The sequence below is a fragment of the Neodiprion pinetum genome, chromosome 6, assembly GCF_021155775.2.
Source record: "Neodiprion pinetum isolate iyNeoPine1 chromosome 6, iyNeoPine1.2, whole genome shotgun sequence".
NCBI lineage: Eukaryota > Metazoa > Arthropoda > Insecta > Hymenoptera > Diprionidae > Neodiprion > Neodiprion pinetum.
In genome coordinates, this window is record NC_060237.1 from 7,967,353 (window position 1) to 7,985,180 (window position 17,828).

At 39.4% G+C, this 17,828-nt stretch overlaps 1 protein-coding gene across 3 annotated transcripts; it reads right to left on the reverse strand.

Annotated features, from left to right (window-relative positions):
• Window positions 1-634: 634 nt before the first annotated feature.
• Window positions 635-16,338, reverse strand: LOC124221686 (proton channel OtopLc-like). Of its 3 annotated transcripts, XM_069137202.1 has the most exons (16): window positions 16,177-16,338; window positions 15,855-15,949; window positions 12,377-12,550; window positions 11,844-12,018; window positions 11,605-11,763; window positions 7,584-7,713; window positions 6,763-6,943; window positions 5,675-5,783; window positions 5,193-5,316; window positions 4,317-4,480; window positions 4,095-4,214; window positions 2,666-2,803; window positions 2,329-2,557; window positions 1,665-1,890; window positions 1,314-1,563; window positions 635-1,248 (listed from the first exon to the last, which is right to left on the reverse strand). In XM_069137202.1, exons 3-16 carry the CDS (start codon window positions 12,466-12,468, stop codon window positions 922-924), a joined length of 2,424 nt encoding a protein of 807 aa, XP_068993303.1. In that variant the 5' UTR covers window positions 12,469-12,550; window positions 15,855-15,949; window positions 16,177-16,338; the 3' UTR covers window positions 635-921. The 3 variants fall into 3 exon arrangements, with proteins under 3 accessions (XP_068993303.1, XP_046487869.1, XP_046487867.1); XM_046631913.2 differs by lacking the exons at window positions 15,855-15,949; window positions 16,177-16,338 and adding an exon at window positions 14,092-14,172; XM_046631911.1 differs by lacking the exons at window positions 15,855-15,949; window positions 16,177-16,338 and adding an exon at window positions 12,822-13,134.
• Window positions 16,339-17,828: the final 1,490 nt, after the last annotated feature.

The window sequence follows — 17,828 nt, forward strand, 5'->3', positions numbered from 1 at the left end:
AGAATTTGATATCGAATACTATTTTATAGCTCCAAATTATTTTCAAGACTGACTTATATACCCATCTCATACGTGCTTGGTTTTTGTCCCTTGAATCAAAAATTCCTCAATTATGATCAAAAGTGTGTGTGGTAAACCTTTCAAAAAGGAATCAGTTCAGATCTCCATTACATCTAGTCTTTTCAGGCTGTTCATTGACGTTAATCGATCAGTAAAATAAATCAATTTATGCTTTTTTCAAATGAGGCCATTTCCCAAATGAGGACAGTACTAAAACCGGGAACCGAGGTAGATCCCTCCAGCAAAGCTTGCAGATGTCGGTAAAATATCAACTAACCTTTCGCATGCCGTGTTTTGCTTCGGATGGTAATTGGCAGTGGCGTTTCAGTCTCTACCTTACGCGCTGAAACACTAGAGGAATTATTTTTTTCATCTACCACTAACACTCATCGAGGACTCGTTGGAAAAAATTATCGGACATATGGACGATGTTATCCAACGAAATGCACATCCATCGAACAAGGATTCCGACATTCAAGAGTACATATAATCTCTATTTTACACTGAGTTTTTGATAAATTTGTATTGCGATGAAACACCAATAGAATGCCAAGGGTTCTTCATCATTAGAAACTTCGTGCATATATTAATTTTAATTTACTATTTACAAGACACAATCATAATTCTCATGCACACAGTACACGCATGATATAATCTTACACGGAATTCCTTAAGTACTAGTCAACAACGATACTATACTCTTAGGGAGTGACATGCTAACATAGGACAGTAAATAAACAATTACAAAGGTGTTGTGAATTTGTCTTCGACCTGTCGAGTGTAAAAAATGTTCGGTAGAAGGAGATCGGGTAATTATTGTAATTATCATTTGTTGGATATCAAAAGCGATCTAACAATAAGTTAATGGTGATCAAACTCTCCTGGTACATAAGCACTCTTCCAAATATCAGCCAAGCAGACGGAGCTGTGAAATCGGTAGAACATCGTCAGCGGTATGGTCATATGCTTGAGGATAGTCCAAAGAGTAAGTCCGTAAAAATCGTATCTGTCGTCCTGCTTGCTCGTCGACTTGATTTCGAATGTCTCGATGATCCAGAGAGCAACGTTGCAGATGATCAAGAACGTGATCAACTCTCGACCGGGCCTCTTGCTGCGCAGCTTCTTCGTGTTCGAGCAACGTCTGAGACCGTCGATGATCAGGGGGGTTTGAATCATGATCTGAATCATCTGGAGAAAGCAGAATCGAGTTATGAAATTTGCGATAATTATCGTATCAGAAGCGTCAAACTCACCCCTATTATAAGTGTGCATATTTTCAACCAGTCCTGTTTCTGCACCGCCGGTACGATGCTGAACAAGGCGTACAAGAAAAACGCCGGCACAGCTATGAACAGCAGGATATCGTCCAGCAGGGACACGGGGTGATGATTCACGTCCAGTTGCTTTATCTGATGGTAGGCAAGGAGGGCCGTGACGGTCATTATCGAGAGCAAAACCAGCTCCGTCACACTGTTAATCGTCTTCCCGACTTGTATGTACTGCCTGCAACGTACCAGGAATGTTTACTCGCGCTGGAGTCCGCGTTCACCGCTCGATTAACTCGAATGAAAATGCACGGATCCGTAAATCCGTGATATACTCACGAGTCGCTGAATGCTACGAAAAATAGTATTATCGATACTATAGAAAATACGAGCACCAACAATCCCGCGAATAGGCCTCTGTTGGCATGGTGGCAATCCGCGTGCACGATTATGTTGCTCCCGGCCGAGGGTCCGGCCAAAGGAGGACAAGGTACACCATCGGCGGAACTTCCACCGCCTCGTTTACAGTTCCCAATGTTGTCCCAAATTACGTATAATACACCGACTAGAAATCAATGACGATGGTATCATGATCTGTTGACTCGCAAGAAAAGTACCTCAAGTGTAAATGTATCAAAAAACCGGTAGACTTTTATTTTTCTACGCGGTAATGGAGCCGTTTAAACGGTAAAAACCGCCCCCAGAACTTGGCCCCAAAAATCAATTTTCTTAGTACGCTCTGACAAAACCAATTCGACATTATTTTATTGTACATAGTTTTTTTTCTCAGGGGTGGCATCGCTTATTTTTTCGTTTTTACCTCTTAAACGGCCGAACTGGCACGTTAAAAATACGCGCGTGGTCTTTTCTGACGTATTAAACCTTGTCACAAAATACAGAAAAACCGCAAGGCATATCCCGGGTATTTTTCTTGTCAGAGTCCTCGAGGTGCAAGGAATCTACATTGAAAAATGCGTCCGTTATGACGAATGATGCGGCTTACCGATGAGAATACTGTACTCTATGGTGAAGGGGTATAGGTACGGAGAAAACCATTCGTAGATTGTGTTAAGCCCCGTCTGGTGACATTCGTTGGTGAAATAGCTTCCGTTCAAGAATTTTATCAAATCTTTCGCTCCCCTCTGCTGGTAGGAGGTTAACGGCAGGGCGACGGAAGCCTCGCCGTCCTCAGTTATGAGGGCTGTTACTTCGGATGTGTCTTCCTCGGTTTCCTGATAAAAAGGTGTTCGATACAGAGGATTATCTCGGCTGTATTACCATTCGCAATTATTATTCTCCGGTCAGAATAACGCGAAGGATAAAGCAAGTTGAATGCTTACCGCGTCAGCAGCGTTCGCGTGTCTCGACAACGAATCGGTGCTCTCCCTGAATATTGCCCATATCCAAAAGCATAGGCTAGTCGCTATCGTGTGCATAATCAATATCCTTGCAAGCTCCTTGCAGTGGTTGATAATCACCTGAAATATCACATAAGCGTTGAGGAAAATTCTCTACGGATTTTTCAGCTCCCTTGATTATTACGAGGAGACTCGATTTTTTTACAATGGGATAAAATGCAGGTAACTAAAATAAAATATCAAACGAGAGTTCAGAGAATGTAAAGTAAATAAAAACAATAAAAAAAAAAACACTCAGGAAACATCGCACAGAATTTCTTGAGTAATTTGTCGAAACAATTTAAAGGATTTTAGTTAAAATTTGAACGCAGGACACAGAATAATCGATAACTTCGGAATATTTCAAATCGTTTTAGCGACTTTGAAAGAGGGAAAGAGGAAGTTTAGAAAAAGATATATTCTGCACACTTTGGCACACAAATCTACGAAAATTGGTGAGAGAGAATTTAACTCCGAAGGATACAAGGTGAAATTGTTTCTGAGGTTAATATTATTATAAGCAATCGTTGTCGTATATACACCGAGGGGATAAATGCGCGAATTACAATGAAAGAATTGGAGATGAAAATTCGCTTGCGCATATTTGCGTTTAATTCGCATTGGTGTACGTGAGTTCAAAACACGATGTGCTATGCTGAGTAATCTATTTATACATAGATAATTGGGCTTGGTTCGATGTGTGCAGCGACTGGAATAGTGCGAAATCAGTTGCATTTAGCAAAATTACAGCCGGTACTACGGGCTTATATATTTTCATGAATATTATATTTCGAGGCAATCACACTCACGGTGAAATAATAATATACTAACCGGTGAGTAAAACGAGTCGTATATGAGGTATTCCAAAAACGACCAGTTTCAATCCACGTTATTTATAATTTTATCGGATTTTTATTAGATAATACTAACATCTCTAAAACATTTAATTAGTGTTCGTTAAATTTTTTTTTTTTTATGGGGTCAATTTTTAGTTACAAATAATCGAACCTTGTTTAAAACTCTCAACAAATTATAAAACATCTGATTTTCTGTTCCAATTATTTTACGATTGATTTCATGATGGAACGAATTTTCCGAGGATTTTTAAAAAGATGCAACATTAGGAGGATTTGGATATTCATACTCAAAAGTGATTGAATACAACGAATAGAATAATAATGAAGTTCTCGAGCTTCTACCGATCACCTAAAAAATTTTAAATTGATTGATTTTCTATGGAATATCCGATATGCAGGCCAATAGAGAGACATTTTTCGAATTGCGACTTGTAAGCTTATCCTAAAGCGTCGAAATTGCAGACTATCATTGGGAAACTGTTAATAAATTTTTCAAACATCAACAATATACTTACGTTTGAATATTTATAGATGAAGAACAATAGGAAGAACGAATAAGTAGGGTATAAGATGTCGAAAGTAAGGGCAACGGCACTGAAGCACGCGTAGAATTCTTCGGACGTGAGAAACAAGATCTGGAATTCCAATTAGAACGGGTTTCATCGTGGAATCAATGTAATTTCAAAAAGAAAAGAAAATAAACGAGAACAACTTAAGAATTTGCACCTCCTCCGTACCTCGTAAAAAAGTATTAATCCACTATGTATTAAATGACCAAAACAGAAAATTGTTGCACCAACTCGCAAGTAAATACTGCCAGCATGTCTCCCTAATGCAAAGCAAAATGCATGATTCGGTGCTGGGATGTTGTTCATATTCAGATCCACCGAGTTGACGTCATCTGAAATTAGATGATCTTCAATTTCCTTTTATTTTTCCTACCCTGTTGCCACATTTTAATCCAAATTATTTCCGGATTTTGAATATCGAGGAAACAGTGGTTGATGTATTGTTGTTTAATAAGTGTAATGAATTATTAATCAATTCATCATAGAATATTGAACCATGGTTAGGGCTTAGAATCAACAGTACGTCATTGTGCGTACGTGAATAATTATTTATTTTTGCCAATTTTGAAATCTATTATTTCTACTGATCAAACACGAAATGAAAAACGAGTATAAGTCTGTAGAAAATGTAATAACGGTTGGCATCAAATTATTGAGCAGTCGAAATGCAGCTGCTTATAAATAATATTATCAATCACACTAGGAGAAGAAAAGCTAATAATTTATAATTGGTTTAAAACTATTCACGGATGAAAATCTGCTTTTATCAATCCTGAATATTGACAATGATTGACCAGGTGTACGATTATCGATCGAGGCGTATCTAAAGATCTTACGATTAGTATACACGAGATACTATAGATTGAAGATGCAATTTGAGTAAAAAAAAATTATAATCATTACCAGCTGTAAAAATATAAATCAAATTTCAATAAATTATAGAACGTGATGTAATCGAGTGGCAATCAGTGACAGAGAATATTTATACTCGGTCCTTGTTTATAATTGATCGCACGTCATCCCATCGCATTAACACAATCTTACCTTCTTTATCGTAATTTGTCGTGGCTTTGAAATATTTTTTTCCTTTACTGACGTAGAACCGTATGTCAAAGAACAGATAAATCAGGTACAAGAATCCGACGAGGACCAAGTACAGATTAAATGCCTGAAAGAAAAATACGACGTGAAAACAGGTCGGAAACTAATACGATGGATGAGAGTTCACATATGTTTTGGCAAACTTTTGATGTGTGTGAAAAAACGAAGTTCAATAATTAGTTTATCGAACAATTTGTAACGGCGGAAAAACCTGAATTGGAACATAGTTAATTGCCGGCAAAATGTATCAAGCTATTGGTACGTAATTATTGGAAATCCATTAACGAGCGAATAATTGCAGGAAATACGATATTCCGAGATACAAAAAAGTCCAAAGTAAAACGTGTAATAATTCTATATTCATAATTTGTTAATAAAGGGTGAACTTATCGCGTTGGATAGAGTCGTATGTGCGTGTAACTCACCGAAGCCAGCCAAGAATTTTCGTTCAAAAGGTCTGCGATGTAAATAACCAAGGCCAATGGGATCAATATAACTGCGTAAATACAGGACAGTACCACCGAGACAGTAGTTCTGTGGTAAGAGAATAAAGAGTAAAATTAATGAAAATTCAGCACGATTTTCACGGTAGAAAATGTGCACCTCAAGTTTGTAATCATCATTCAAGCTTACGGCTATATTACGAGTTTACCCGAGAGTGTGTCTATAGCGTGCAGATCAGTCACCGCAAAGAGTACCGTTTAAACGTGAAATGAGAAAAATGAGAGAAATAAAAATTGAATAGATGTTTTGCAATTATTAGCAAACAAGATATAAAATATTACAAAATATCAGTCGATACTGCAACGCTGTACCGTGTATAAAATCCCACCGCGGTCTCTGGTTTCGACAGCCGCGAAAGTTTGAAGTATCGTTAGTTCCCAACCCGTAAATACGCGTTATTTATTATCTTCGAGGTTTCCTCATTTCCTTTATTATTATCATTATCCCTCAGGATGCAGAACTGTTGCTTGTTCGATCGCACTTTTCAATACACGACAATACAAACGTCGGGAACATGTACAAAAGAGAATAAAAAATAAACAAATGCATGTACATACATCCATGCATAACTGACATAAATTCTATCAAGAAATTCTACTATTCAGCGATATAACAAATGCGGCAACTGATTTTCCTCTAAAATATGTACCTTGGGTGTAATTCTTGAAATTTGATTTCACATCAGGCATAATAATGATAATCTGATGTGTTTCTGAAAAGTTAAAAACGGTGCTGCAGCGACGATAATTATGGTCGTCATTTTATCGCGAGTTCGAAAATCGCTGCGGGGTAATCGAATGCCGTAATCAGCCGTTTCACTAACACCGTTTCATTTGCTTGTATGCTAATTTACGCACAAATGAATATGTATCTCCGGGCAATGATCGATCTTTGCGCGTAATTGTCACTTTGCCAAAGGTGAGTTTCATCTTAATCTTGATATTACTCAGGATGTTATTCACTACGTCATACGCAGATAAGATATGCAACACGTGTATCGTTACTTCACCTGAACTTTTGTGCTTTTTCATCGCACGAAGATGGCGGTGGATGATGTCCGGGTGTGCTAACAGCTTCGCTATGCAAACTTGCCGAGCTGTTAAAGTCTCTGCTGAGTCCGGGCGACTTCAAGGAGTGGATTTCGGTCCCACGACCTTTACTTCCGATCCCATAACTGACAACGCTTGGGGCTGAAAACAAGGTTTTCCTTTTGCCGCGGTGGGAGAAACTTTTGTTTGTTTTTATTACGGAGGTTGATGGACCAAAAATTCATACTTTTTATTAACTTTATTAGAGTTTGATCGTGCATTGAGTAGTTATGTACGAAGATCGTTTCGTGAATAGAAAATACTGAAATTACAGACCAGAGCTTAGATATCGATTCTTCATTTAAAATTTCGTTAAAGTGGTGAATAGTGTAATAGGTTCGTTCCTTTTCTCTCTACGATGACTCATTTTATTCAAAAGACTATTTCCTACAAATTCAGGAAAACACTTTTTTATCATGTTGGAACCGTCAGACATTTCATTTTACACTATTGCAATGATACCTATTACGATCAGAAGATGACAAAATTGAATTCGCTATTAAAAACAATAGAAATTTGTTCCGACTATTAATAAAAGGTATCGATTTTCGGCCAATCGACCTGTTAAGAACAAGGTGAGCTTTATATAGTAACAAGAAAACCCTGCAAGCGGCATCGTTGTGGAGGTTGCAATTCCAGCGAAGAGGACTACATGAATATAACGTAAAAGAAACTATACCGAGATGTAACGATCTGATACGAAATGGGCCAAAGTCCGGAAGATTCAAGGCTTGGAACTTACGTCGTGTGTAATATTCGTTGGGAATGTCTGTAACCGATGAGAAATTCGGACTTCCGGATTCCTGTGTCATGTCCCTCAGGGCACCCGGAGGCAGCACCAGCTGCAGTACCATGCTGCCATTACTGCTTCCCTGTGTAAACGGTCATTTTCTATTGTATACTTTTTATTTGTGATTGCAGAAGATATCCGGAGATGATTTGAGGCGAAAATTAATTTTTTTTTTTTACAATCCTCGAGATTTTCATGCATTGAGAGATATTCCAAATACGATCCGACATGGAAGACGGTCGTAAACGATGAAATCATTTTTTCTTGTTCCAAAATCAGTTTTTGCAAGCGATAGAATATCTTTGAAATCAAGTAAAGGCAGACTCCTTTTTATTCGCTGATTCAAATCATTCGTTAAACAATTTACGTTTTTTACAACTTGGTATACGATCGAATTTATCTTATTTTATACGGTTTAGAGCTATCGGAGTGTGGTTGGATGAAAATTTATATAATACATCGTAACTACTTCTCACGCGATAGGGAAATTACTTTTTATATGCATAGGCGTGCTTTTTTTAGTATGTATAATTAGCTTGTAACAATTATTACGTGGGGAGAAAGCGCGCGGATAGTTTAAACATCAAAACTTGGTTTAAAGACTGACTTATCGTAGAAGGATATACCTGCCAAGTTTTTACAAGTTAAAAACAATCCGTTAACCGAGAGCATTCAACCGGATAAATCCCCATTCTCTCATTTTTATCGAAAAACTACCGAGTAAGCCGACGAAAATTGTGCGTGGTTTTTACGTTAAGCGAATCACCGGCTCCGAAATCCAGTTTCGTTCCAATCGATTCTGGGACATTATGAAAAAAGACAGAAGAAAATTAGATCATGTTCTAATTTCATTTTTAATATTCTATTGCAGACGAAAATTCAGCCGGAGTTTCGACAACGTCAACGCTTAATTACAAATAATGAATCATCGATTCAGGTTATGGAAACTTGGAATTTTCAAGCCACATCAGTTTTACCCCACTGTCCGATATTCGTTCGTTACTTGTGTGATTCACCGCCTCTGATTTGTGCTCACCGTAATATTCGACTGCAATAAAAGTTTAGTAAGGTTCCAAGATTGCGCAAAGAATCCCTAGAATCAGTCCTGGACATAGCCTGATTTTGAAACCAAATAAAAAGCCCGAAACGACAAGTCAGAATAATAACTCGATGTTTTGACATGCCTCGCGAACCTTTTTCTGCCACTATTACCGACAACGCAACTCCCTATAATTACAATAAATTTCTTGTTCGAAAAAAGATTCAAATGTGCAAACCACCTGAATGGCAAAAGAGAAAACTGAACGAAGGTCGTAATTCATCAGTTTCTTGTGCTCGGTTAGTAACATTCGAAAGTAGTTCACATCATGCACTCATCCTCCGGTCAAGGAGTTCGAAAACTAAAAATTTTCAAACACAATCGATCGCTCTAGGTGTAAAAATACGTCTAGCTTGTGCATTTGACGAAAGAAACGAGCTGCAAAGGACAATTATCCGCAAGTGTAAATTGCGTAACGGGTTGTGCTGCCAGTTTGTGCATATAATTGTCCGTGTATTTTTAGTAGAATATTTCCGAGGAGTAGAAAGTCCCCCAGGATGCGCTCCACTTCGCTGCGAGGCGTTGAAGCGCGAAATGTAACAAGAGGCACGCTTCAGGGCAACGGGCAGCGGGTGTCCGATACCGAAAGTAGATGACTGCACCGCCAACGAAACCCACGTAAATATAACTATCGATACCCGCCTCGATTCTGCTTCGTCGCGCGGATTTTAATTACTTCAATTTTCGCGACACGACGCGCGGAGCTCGCTTCAAAGACGAAATTGACGATTCGTGGATAATTAACGGGCAGGCAGGCATCGTGTCGGGGATTAGGTACCCTCTCCACTCAACCAGTCATACACGAGCTAATGAAAACAGGCTTGCATTTTGGGGACGACTAGAACAAAAAAAAAAAACCAAAAACAACCTGCGAGGACAGGATCTACTCGTCTATAAAATCGTTCTCCTCGTCTGATCGTTTCACCGCGCATGATTATTCATTATTCCCGGTATCCTCGAACCGGAAACTGGAACGGCAGTTTCCTCGCCATTAACTTACGCGATTTCAATAAACTTGTCAAAAAAAAATAAAAAATAAATAAAAATATTCAATCAATTTTTCCTCACCGGCGAATGAAATCGGTGACACTGACGTGTCGATAAATCGACGCTTTCTCTGAACTTTGTTAAGGATTGTTTAAACTATTTGTAAATCTAGTAAACTTACAACGCGTCATCACCGAGGCCAGCATCCTTCCGCAACTTTGAGCCAACTTTCCTTGTGCAAGTAAATGCCGATCGCGTTATGCAAAGATTAAACGACACTTTCAACACTTCCTTACATACAAACTGATTACATCAATGTTCTTTTTTCGCATCTAAAACTTTGAGATATGTTTTGTTGGTAAGCGTAGTTTTGTGTGAGACTACACTTCGTTCACTGGAGGTTCAAGAATACCAACTGTTAATAATTGTCCGATAATTTGGCGATACTTGGATCGTTTCCAGGAATGGACCATTGCAGATCAAAGACCAAACCGCACTGACCGAAGTGTTCGACTAGAACTAAGATAGTCTCATGTTTGCGGCTTTCGCTGCCCTGACTTTCGCTGCGAGTAGAACATTGGTGATTCTCAATTACCGATAGAAACGAAACACAAGCAGCAATGTCACTTTGCTGGAATTAGCGCAATTGTGAGTACACTTGTAGTCGTCTTTTACTTGACTGCTTAATTCTTTCACAAGGTGTTCGCTGTTCTCTGTGTCAACATATTCCGTGAAACACGTAACCCTGAACCCTGCGTAAAATCAATTCGTTCGAATTAAGTGCATCGGTTTTTCACACCTCTTCTCGCGCTGAGAAAAAATGTATACTTAAAGATAAGGAGCGGGAGAAAAAGAGACAAGCAAAGAGAGGGGGAGGGGGGGGGGGGGGTAGGGGGGTGAGAGAGGTAGGAAGATTTCTTGACAGCAAATTCTAGTTTCAAAGCAATTCAACTTTCCCTACATACATTTTTCTTTAACTCAAAAGCTAACGAGAATATCGACTCGTGAAACTTCATTTGCCGACATAAGTAGGTTCGGCCTCGTCGCCTTTACTTTGGAAAACAAGTGACGCTGTAATTCCACTTCCGTTTTTTTTTCTTTCCCTTCATTTTCTCCTCGTCCCTGTATTATGTTCGCTTTAAATAGTACCTAAACCTAGTCAAGATTTTTGAACGATAGAAAGACGCGGAGTCCGTGATCAGACTTTGGGTTAACGATCACGAGAATGAACGTTCAGCTGATCGTTATCGATTGATAGTAATAGCAATAATAATAATTATAGGTATAATTATCCCGATGAGCGGAAATGCGAAGAAATCAAAATATACGATGTTTATCGGTACGACGCAGGTTCATCTGTACGCGATAAAGTCGCACATACCGCGAACCTGTTATCTGACCAGCGATCGCTCTTAATCTAATTTACAGATTGAATCAAGGCAACTGTATAAATCGGTTTTTAATCCTATCTTAATTCTGCCGCCTCGATGTTCGCCGCATGCGTCACTTATATTTATTAATGTCTCCTGCGGGACGGAAACAATGCATTTGTCAACTTTGAGTAATCGAGGAAATTACGGATTCGCTCACGTGAACGAAGATTCAAGCCGTCTGGAATTTGTCTTTTTCGTTCATCAATCACGGTTGATTATACGATGACATGTGGTTGTTCGAAAAGAATAACGAACTAACAAAACTTCCGTCATCGCAATTTTTCAATTCCGTTCGAAATTTTCAAGCGAGAAAAATGACGTCGTAGAATTATTTTCACGATCTTAAACTAATTCACCGCAATTTACCGCTTAACGTTCTATCTATTCTAAAAGTCATGCAGTCTTGTAGTTAAATCACGAATTCGCACATCATTTATAAATGACTTTGACTTACGTTGGGTTGGGAACTGATTCTATCCAAGGTGATACTTCTGTGACTGGCATTATCAAGATGTAGACTAGCCGGTCTTTTTGGAGTCCTGTAACCCGACTGACCAGAGTCCAATCTGCGTCTGTTGAGTCTTGGATCGGAGCCGCCGTTGCTACGAAGACTCTGTACAGAATTTCAAAATTGCACGAAGTTGCTTATTTTTGGAATAATTTCAGTCCAATTGCAGAACAATTTTAGCCCACCTGGCTGTTCACCCTCGGAATTGTCGGACCGAATGTATCATCCTCTTCGGAATGAAAAGCCGGATTGTATTTCCCAGCGTCTCTCGTCGGGTCCTGATCGACATTAGGAGAATTCAACCTTCCGTCGTCGCTATTTTTGTACACATTTTCCGGCAATGCGTACTGGGAAGCGGTTCTGGAATGAAAATATGTTTTTGAGAAATACACGCCCTGTTTTGCATACCTCGATGATTCCTTTATCATTTGATCAACGGAACAACAGCAGACAAAATTCACTGGCCTCGTAACACGTTCTGACATTTCGCAAATTGCTCGGTAGCGAAATTGCTCGTGTCGGTTTTCTTGGATTTCGAAAGAAAGGTGTCACCTCACGATAAAGAAAATACATTTTACCTATATTTCACGTCAAGGCGTTTACGACGATTTTTCTTTTTTTGTTTCTATATGACAAAAAGAGTGAATTCTTGAATTCCGTTGCTTTCCTTGCGGTAAATAGCATCGAATCTCAACTTCAAGACGCAATGTGTACTGACCTCAGATACGGTTGCTTGAAAACGGGTTCGGGAGAATTCCGTTTCGGTGTTTCATCGGGGTCTCGTTGCGGTTCCATCGACAAGTTGTCCATTTCGGTGTTAACCAAATTGGCTTCTGAGCTGCGGTCGCCGAAGTTCTCAACCGATGTATCGTCACTCGGAGTAGCGCAAAATCTGCACAATCCAACAAAGGGATCGATGAATCGTAGAAGTGGAACGCGAGTTGCAGTCTGTATAAACACGTCAAGGCCCCGCGAATTTCGACGAGGGATAAATGATGTTACAGAATGTCACACGCGGTTACGTGTATACGTTATTTTTTTTTCGGGAGGTATTCTTTTTTAATTTTTGCACAAAGTAATTGCCGCGCGACGAGACAAAGCACGTCGTCGCAATTAGAATGGTTCGTCAGAGAATCATTTACGTCTTGAGAATTTCCACTTGCCTTCCGGCCACGAATCCCTCGTAATCGGGTTCCGGTTCCGAGGGTCGATACACACCCCGATTGATCATCGGGTTATATTCTTAACGAAGAAACGAAAATTGGCCTGCTCGCGATTACGACTGAGGCGAATTAATTCGGACCTTCGAGTTTTCGCGCAATATCGAGCCGCATGCCCGAACTGGTCTTGGTGAAAATTGCGTAGACGAAAAACTCGGGAATCCTTTGCAACAGTGAGGAGAGCCAGACGAGCGGAAGCCGTGAGTCGGTTAATCAGATCCGAGTCAAAATGAACTTAGAAACGACGACAAACGGCTGTCTTGACGGGATCTTTTACCAACTTGTGAATTAGCCAAACCGATGAGCCCAATTTTGCCAACGCCAATTCTCGCTACCGCAAATCTCATTAAACCTTATCGCGAAGTTATTAATCCGGTAAATCGCACGGATTATAATTGCCTCGAAACGTGACGCGATAACAATTTGTTTTAGGGAATATTTCTGCGTGTATCACATGCAGTTACAACCATCGAATTCTCATTCATAAATTTCCAACTATGTGTGGATGTTTCTCATCAAAGTCCAAAATTTCAATTAGGATTTTAACAAAATTTTTTGTACCAAGCTGATTATTTTTTATCGCAGAAATTCGAAGTTTTACTAAATCAGGTCTATTTATGGTCTTCCATATTTTTATTTATAATATATAGAAAAATAAGTTTGAAATAAATTATAAAGTGAGGGAATAACTTCTTTCGTCTTGCCGTTTTTTTTTTTCGCTAGACATCGGTTGATAATTAACAAACAAGCTACATAAGCTGAAGAAAAATAACAGAGATGTCTAAACGACAATTTTATACAAAGTTATGAAGATGTAGTATTGCTTTTTTGCACAAACTCATTTCAGTGTTGGAAAGAAACCGTCATATTGACACATTAGAAGCGTTGCCAGGTTATAAAAACTTAAGATTCCGTTCACAAATCTCATTCAATGCGATCATGAATGGAATATTCTTAACACGGTGTGGGAATGATTTTATTTTTCGGGACATGTATTTCAATTGATTATCCGTTTTCTGCATTTGCCGTAGTGCAATAAAAGTCAATAACTTGCATTTAAATAAAAACGTTACATCGATAATAAATGCATGTGACTCAGAGCTAATGACTAGGGACTCGAATTTAGAAATTCGATGAGAAATACCCGTCTTTAGTTACACGCACCCGTTCACCGTTCTGTCGTTCAAAAGATACAATAATTCGCAGTGCTCACTTCCAGCAGAATAGATCGCTCCTTTGCAAGTTGATTAAAGAAAACCACCGAGCACTTCACTTGACGCGCGAATTTCGTGTCCCGGAGGGTCGTCTGCGTCAAGATTGGCAAAAGTACTCTGCAGACAGTGCCAAAATGATTTAAACCTCTGGACGATTGTAAATTAGACAGATCAATCAGCGGACGATTCAAGATTCGCAAAGAGATATGATCTACAATCATCGTTCCGAGAGTTCAGAATATGATTTATCGCTATAAGCTTTTTCCAATTTTCTCACTTGCAAGATCGGTTTCTTATCTCCGCTAAATATTAATTTGCGATCAGAATTTCCGGGTATTTGTTTCACGGATTAACTCGAGGTGAGCCAGCCCTCGCATTAATACTGATCGAAAACCACACGAAATGATTTTTCACTCCCGACTATAATCTCCGTATTCTGTACGGATCGACATTTTTTTCCGTTCAATGTATTTCTTGGATCGAAATTTTAATGGATAAAATCAGAAATAATTCGAGCCGAGCTTCAAGAATTTAACCACACTTTCCTTCTTACCGCAACGTTTGTTACAAGATTCACAATATCTGATCCAATCATCGAGAGCCCAACGTCAGAATTATTGTAGTATTTTATGGCGCACTGAGAAAAATTTCAACCATTACATAATGCCTACAAAATTCTAATGTAATGGGTATAGGTAATAAAGTTCTAAACACTGTTCGAATTACAAGAAAATGTGATACAAGCAGCTATTTTCTGCAATTAATTAAGCTGCTTTTTGAGTTTCATACATTTTTTCAGTTAAATAACGTCTTACTATCAATTTATTCTAGTGCCAATATCAAATCATCGCAATAATTACAAGAAAATATGGTACGACTTGACCATAGTAAAAAAGAAATATAACGCAAACTAGATATTCTGGTTACAGTTACAAAATGCACTCTCGTTTGGTAGCCAAAACTATATTTTTCGGTCATAGTAAGAGATGAAAATAGTCAAGGACTGTAGTCCAACCGTAACTACAAATTTCTTTTGGCGTAGCTACATTGCTTGCAGTTTTTCGTCTGGAAGAAATCTCTGACGAATCCTACGAAAATATAAAATCCTAAAGCATTCTACCAAGGTAGCATCTTCTCTATTTCTCAAATATTTTGTTCAAGCTTCATCGTTTGAAAGTTAAAAAATGATGACAGGGAAATGCGAATGCTTGCAGCGACCGGCCAAAGTTGGTTTGTGTTTACGGGAAAAGGAGAACAAAGTGATCGGTTAAAGTTTGAAGTTCGAAAGGTGACAACCGCGCCCATTTTTACAGGGGCGACCGGCCCCCTCGATAAATCGGATGTAGCAATGTTCACGCGGGCTGCACTTTAACGCACGTCGTATGTGCTTTGGAGCCACGGTCAATTCAGTCGGCTAGTTTCATCGACACACCTCGCCAGTCACGACACAGGCATTCAAAATTCAGATGGGAAGTGTTTCCTGTTCGCCATTCATTCCATTCACCCATTGTCCTCGCAGTTCCTACATATATACGTTTCGACTCTTATTGTGTTAGTTTTACCTCTCTTTTCTGTTTAGCTTATTTCTCTCTCTCTCTCTCTCTCTCTCTCTCTCTCTTACTCTCTTCCTTTTCACCAACGTTATTTTCCTCATGTCGCTCCTCGCAAAATGTCTCCGAGTTCTCATAATTTTATTTCGAAGTTAAAGAATCCAACCGACAATGTTTACTCATCGTCGGATAAGACGGAATCACCAACTCACCTTTCCAATGCTATAGAATCTTGGCTACCGTTTCTTCACTTCAGGCTCGTCCAAATCTTGATAACGTACGTCCAAGACGTCAGGATGAAGACACACTGCAATTTTTGACAAGGTTAATTAATTAGCCCTGCGCGATAAGGCGCTGCGGGCTGCAAAATGCTAACGACGCGTTGTTGAATAAGACCTAATTAGTCTCCGGAACAATGTGAATAACGCGATAACGACGTTTATACGGAAAAATAAACTGTCCATATCAAATTTTGCACTAGAATTTACAGCTGTTTGCAAATGAAAACCATGGAGAAATTGAAATTAGGATTACCAGATCAAGTTTTCCACTTTTCAGCCATCGTGTACAGGAGATGAACCTTTTCATGCGATTCATGGTTTCTTCTGAATTTCGAACTGGATACACCGAATGAAAAATCCATCAAAAATTTTCTTCAAGTTCCGTTATGAGGCCAAGATACCATGTGTTGGGTAACTGAAACGATAAATCAAGGGGTTAAGGTTCTGCATAACATATTTTTCTTTCGATTCGAGAAGAAAGAAACTGTTGTAGACTTTTAAGTGCCGAATTCGTATTCTGCTTTTAAAAACGCTGATTCGTTTGAAATGCTTGAAAGCACAAAGTGTCTTCACTCACTCCCAGTTTCACTTAGAAACAGCGGTTGATACTAATCGGGATCTGTGTAAGCCGCGAAAGGATTAGCGAGGATGTTCGGTGCACCGTTCGGCTAGTTATATTAGATATGCGTGAAAGAAACTTTAAGTCTACAGGTGAGGAATAAGGTGTGTAGGTGCAAGTAGACGCGAGGGCGAAAGTCTCCAAGGCAGACGCATTAGCATAAATTTACTTCCCCGAGTCCCGGCCGAGAGTTTTCCCCGCGTGTCTTTTGTTTTTCATTTTGTGCGTTTGTGCATTTTTCTCCCGTGCCTTTATTTTCTTCTCCTCATTTTTCGCCTCGGCTGCACAGTATCCTTCTATCATCCCTGCAGCCCGAAGTTTCCTTCCATCGTCTTTTACCTTGCAGCTCGCCTCGCCTCGGAGCGGGAAAAATCTTAACGAATTTCCAACGCCCCCTCGTCTGCGGGGCAAGACTGTTCCCTCTTGGCTATCCGCGAAAAAACAACGAACGACGATATTCACCCTGCGATAAGAAAGACTGGGAGAACGGATGAAGGGAATATGAGTCTAGGATTCGACACTTTAGCGCTGGATCTTCGTACTTAGGACTCGGAAGCTCGTGCTGAACAATCTTCACCAAACGCTCTCGATTGAACTGTTGGAAAACGATATTGTATCGCAAGATTTTATGGCATTTTGATGCAGGTCGTTACGTCTTCATCTTCGACCCGTTCTAAACACGCACTGATTTTTATCGAAAAACGGACCTTGAAAATATTTTTTTGAAACTTATCAAAATTGTGTCAAAATAGCGCTTGTATTATTCATTGTAAACACTTGAATGTCACTGTAATAATATATCTACAGAGGAGGTTACAGGTGCTTTTATTTTTAGGGGTTGGAGGTTCGATGCAGGGATTGATCTTAAATTTTTAGGAGTAAGAGGGTCGCAGTAGAATTCTTAGGTTCAGTTTTCTTCAAAGTAGGTTTGTATACGAACCTTGGTAGGATCGAGTTTGGAGGCTGAATTTAGACTCGTATTGACACCGATTTTCAGTTTCCTTCTTTCTGTCATTTTTTCGAAGAAGAGACTACGCCGTTCGCAGAAAAGCATGCAAGCATAACAAGATGAGTGAAAAGCAGGCTCGCTTTACGTTGCTTCCGTGACTCTCATCGATCGCAACTTAACTTTCTTTTCCTCGTGGTTTTGCCTTTTACCTTCTTTTTTAGGAATCTTTCAAAGACTGGGTATTGAATTCTAATGAATGATCGGCCCAACAAGCAGACGGATAATATTCATCGCGGGTTTCTCAAAGCCCGCCGCGGGAACAAGGTACGAAATTGCC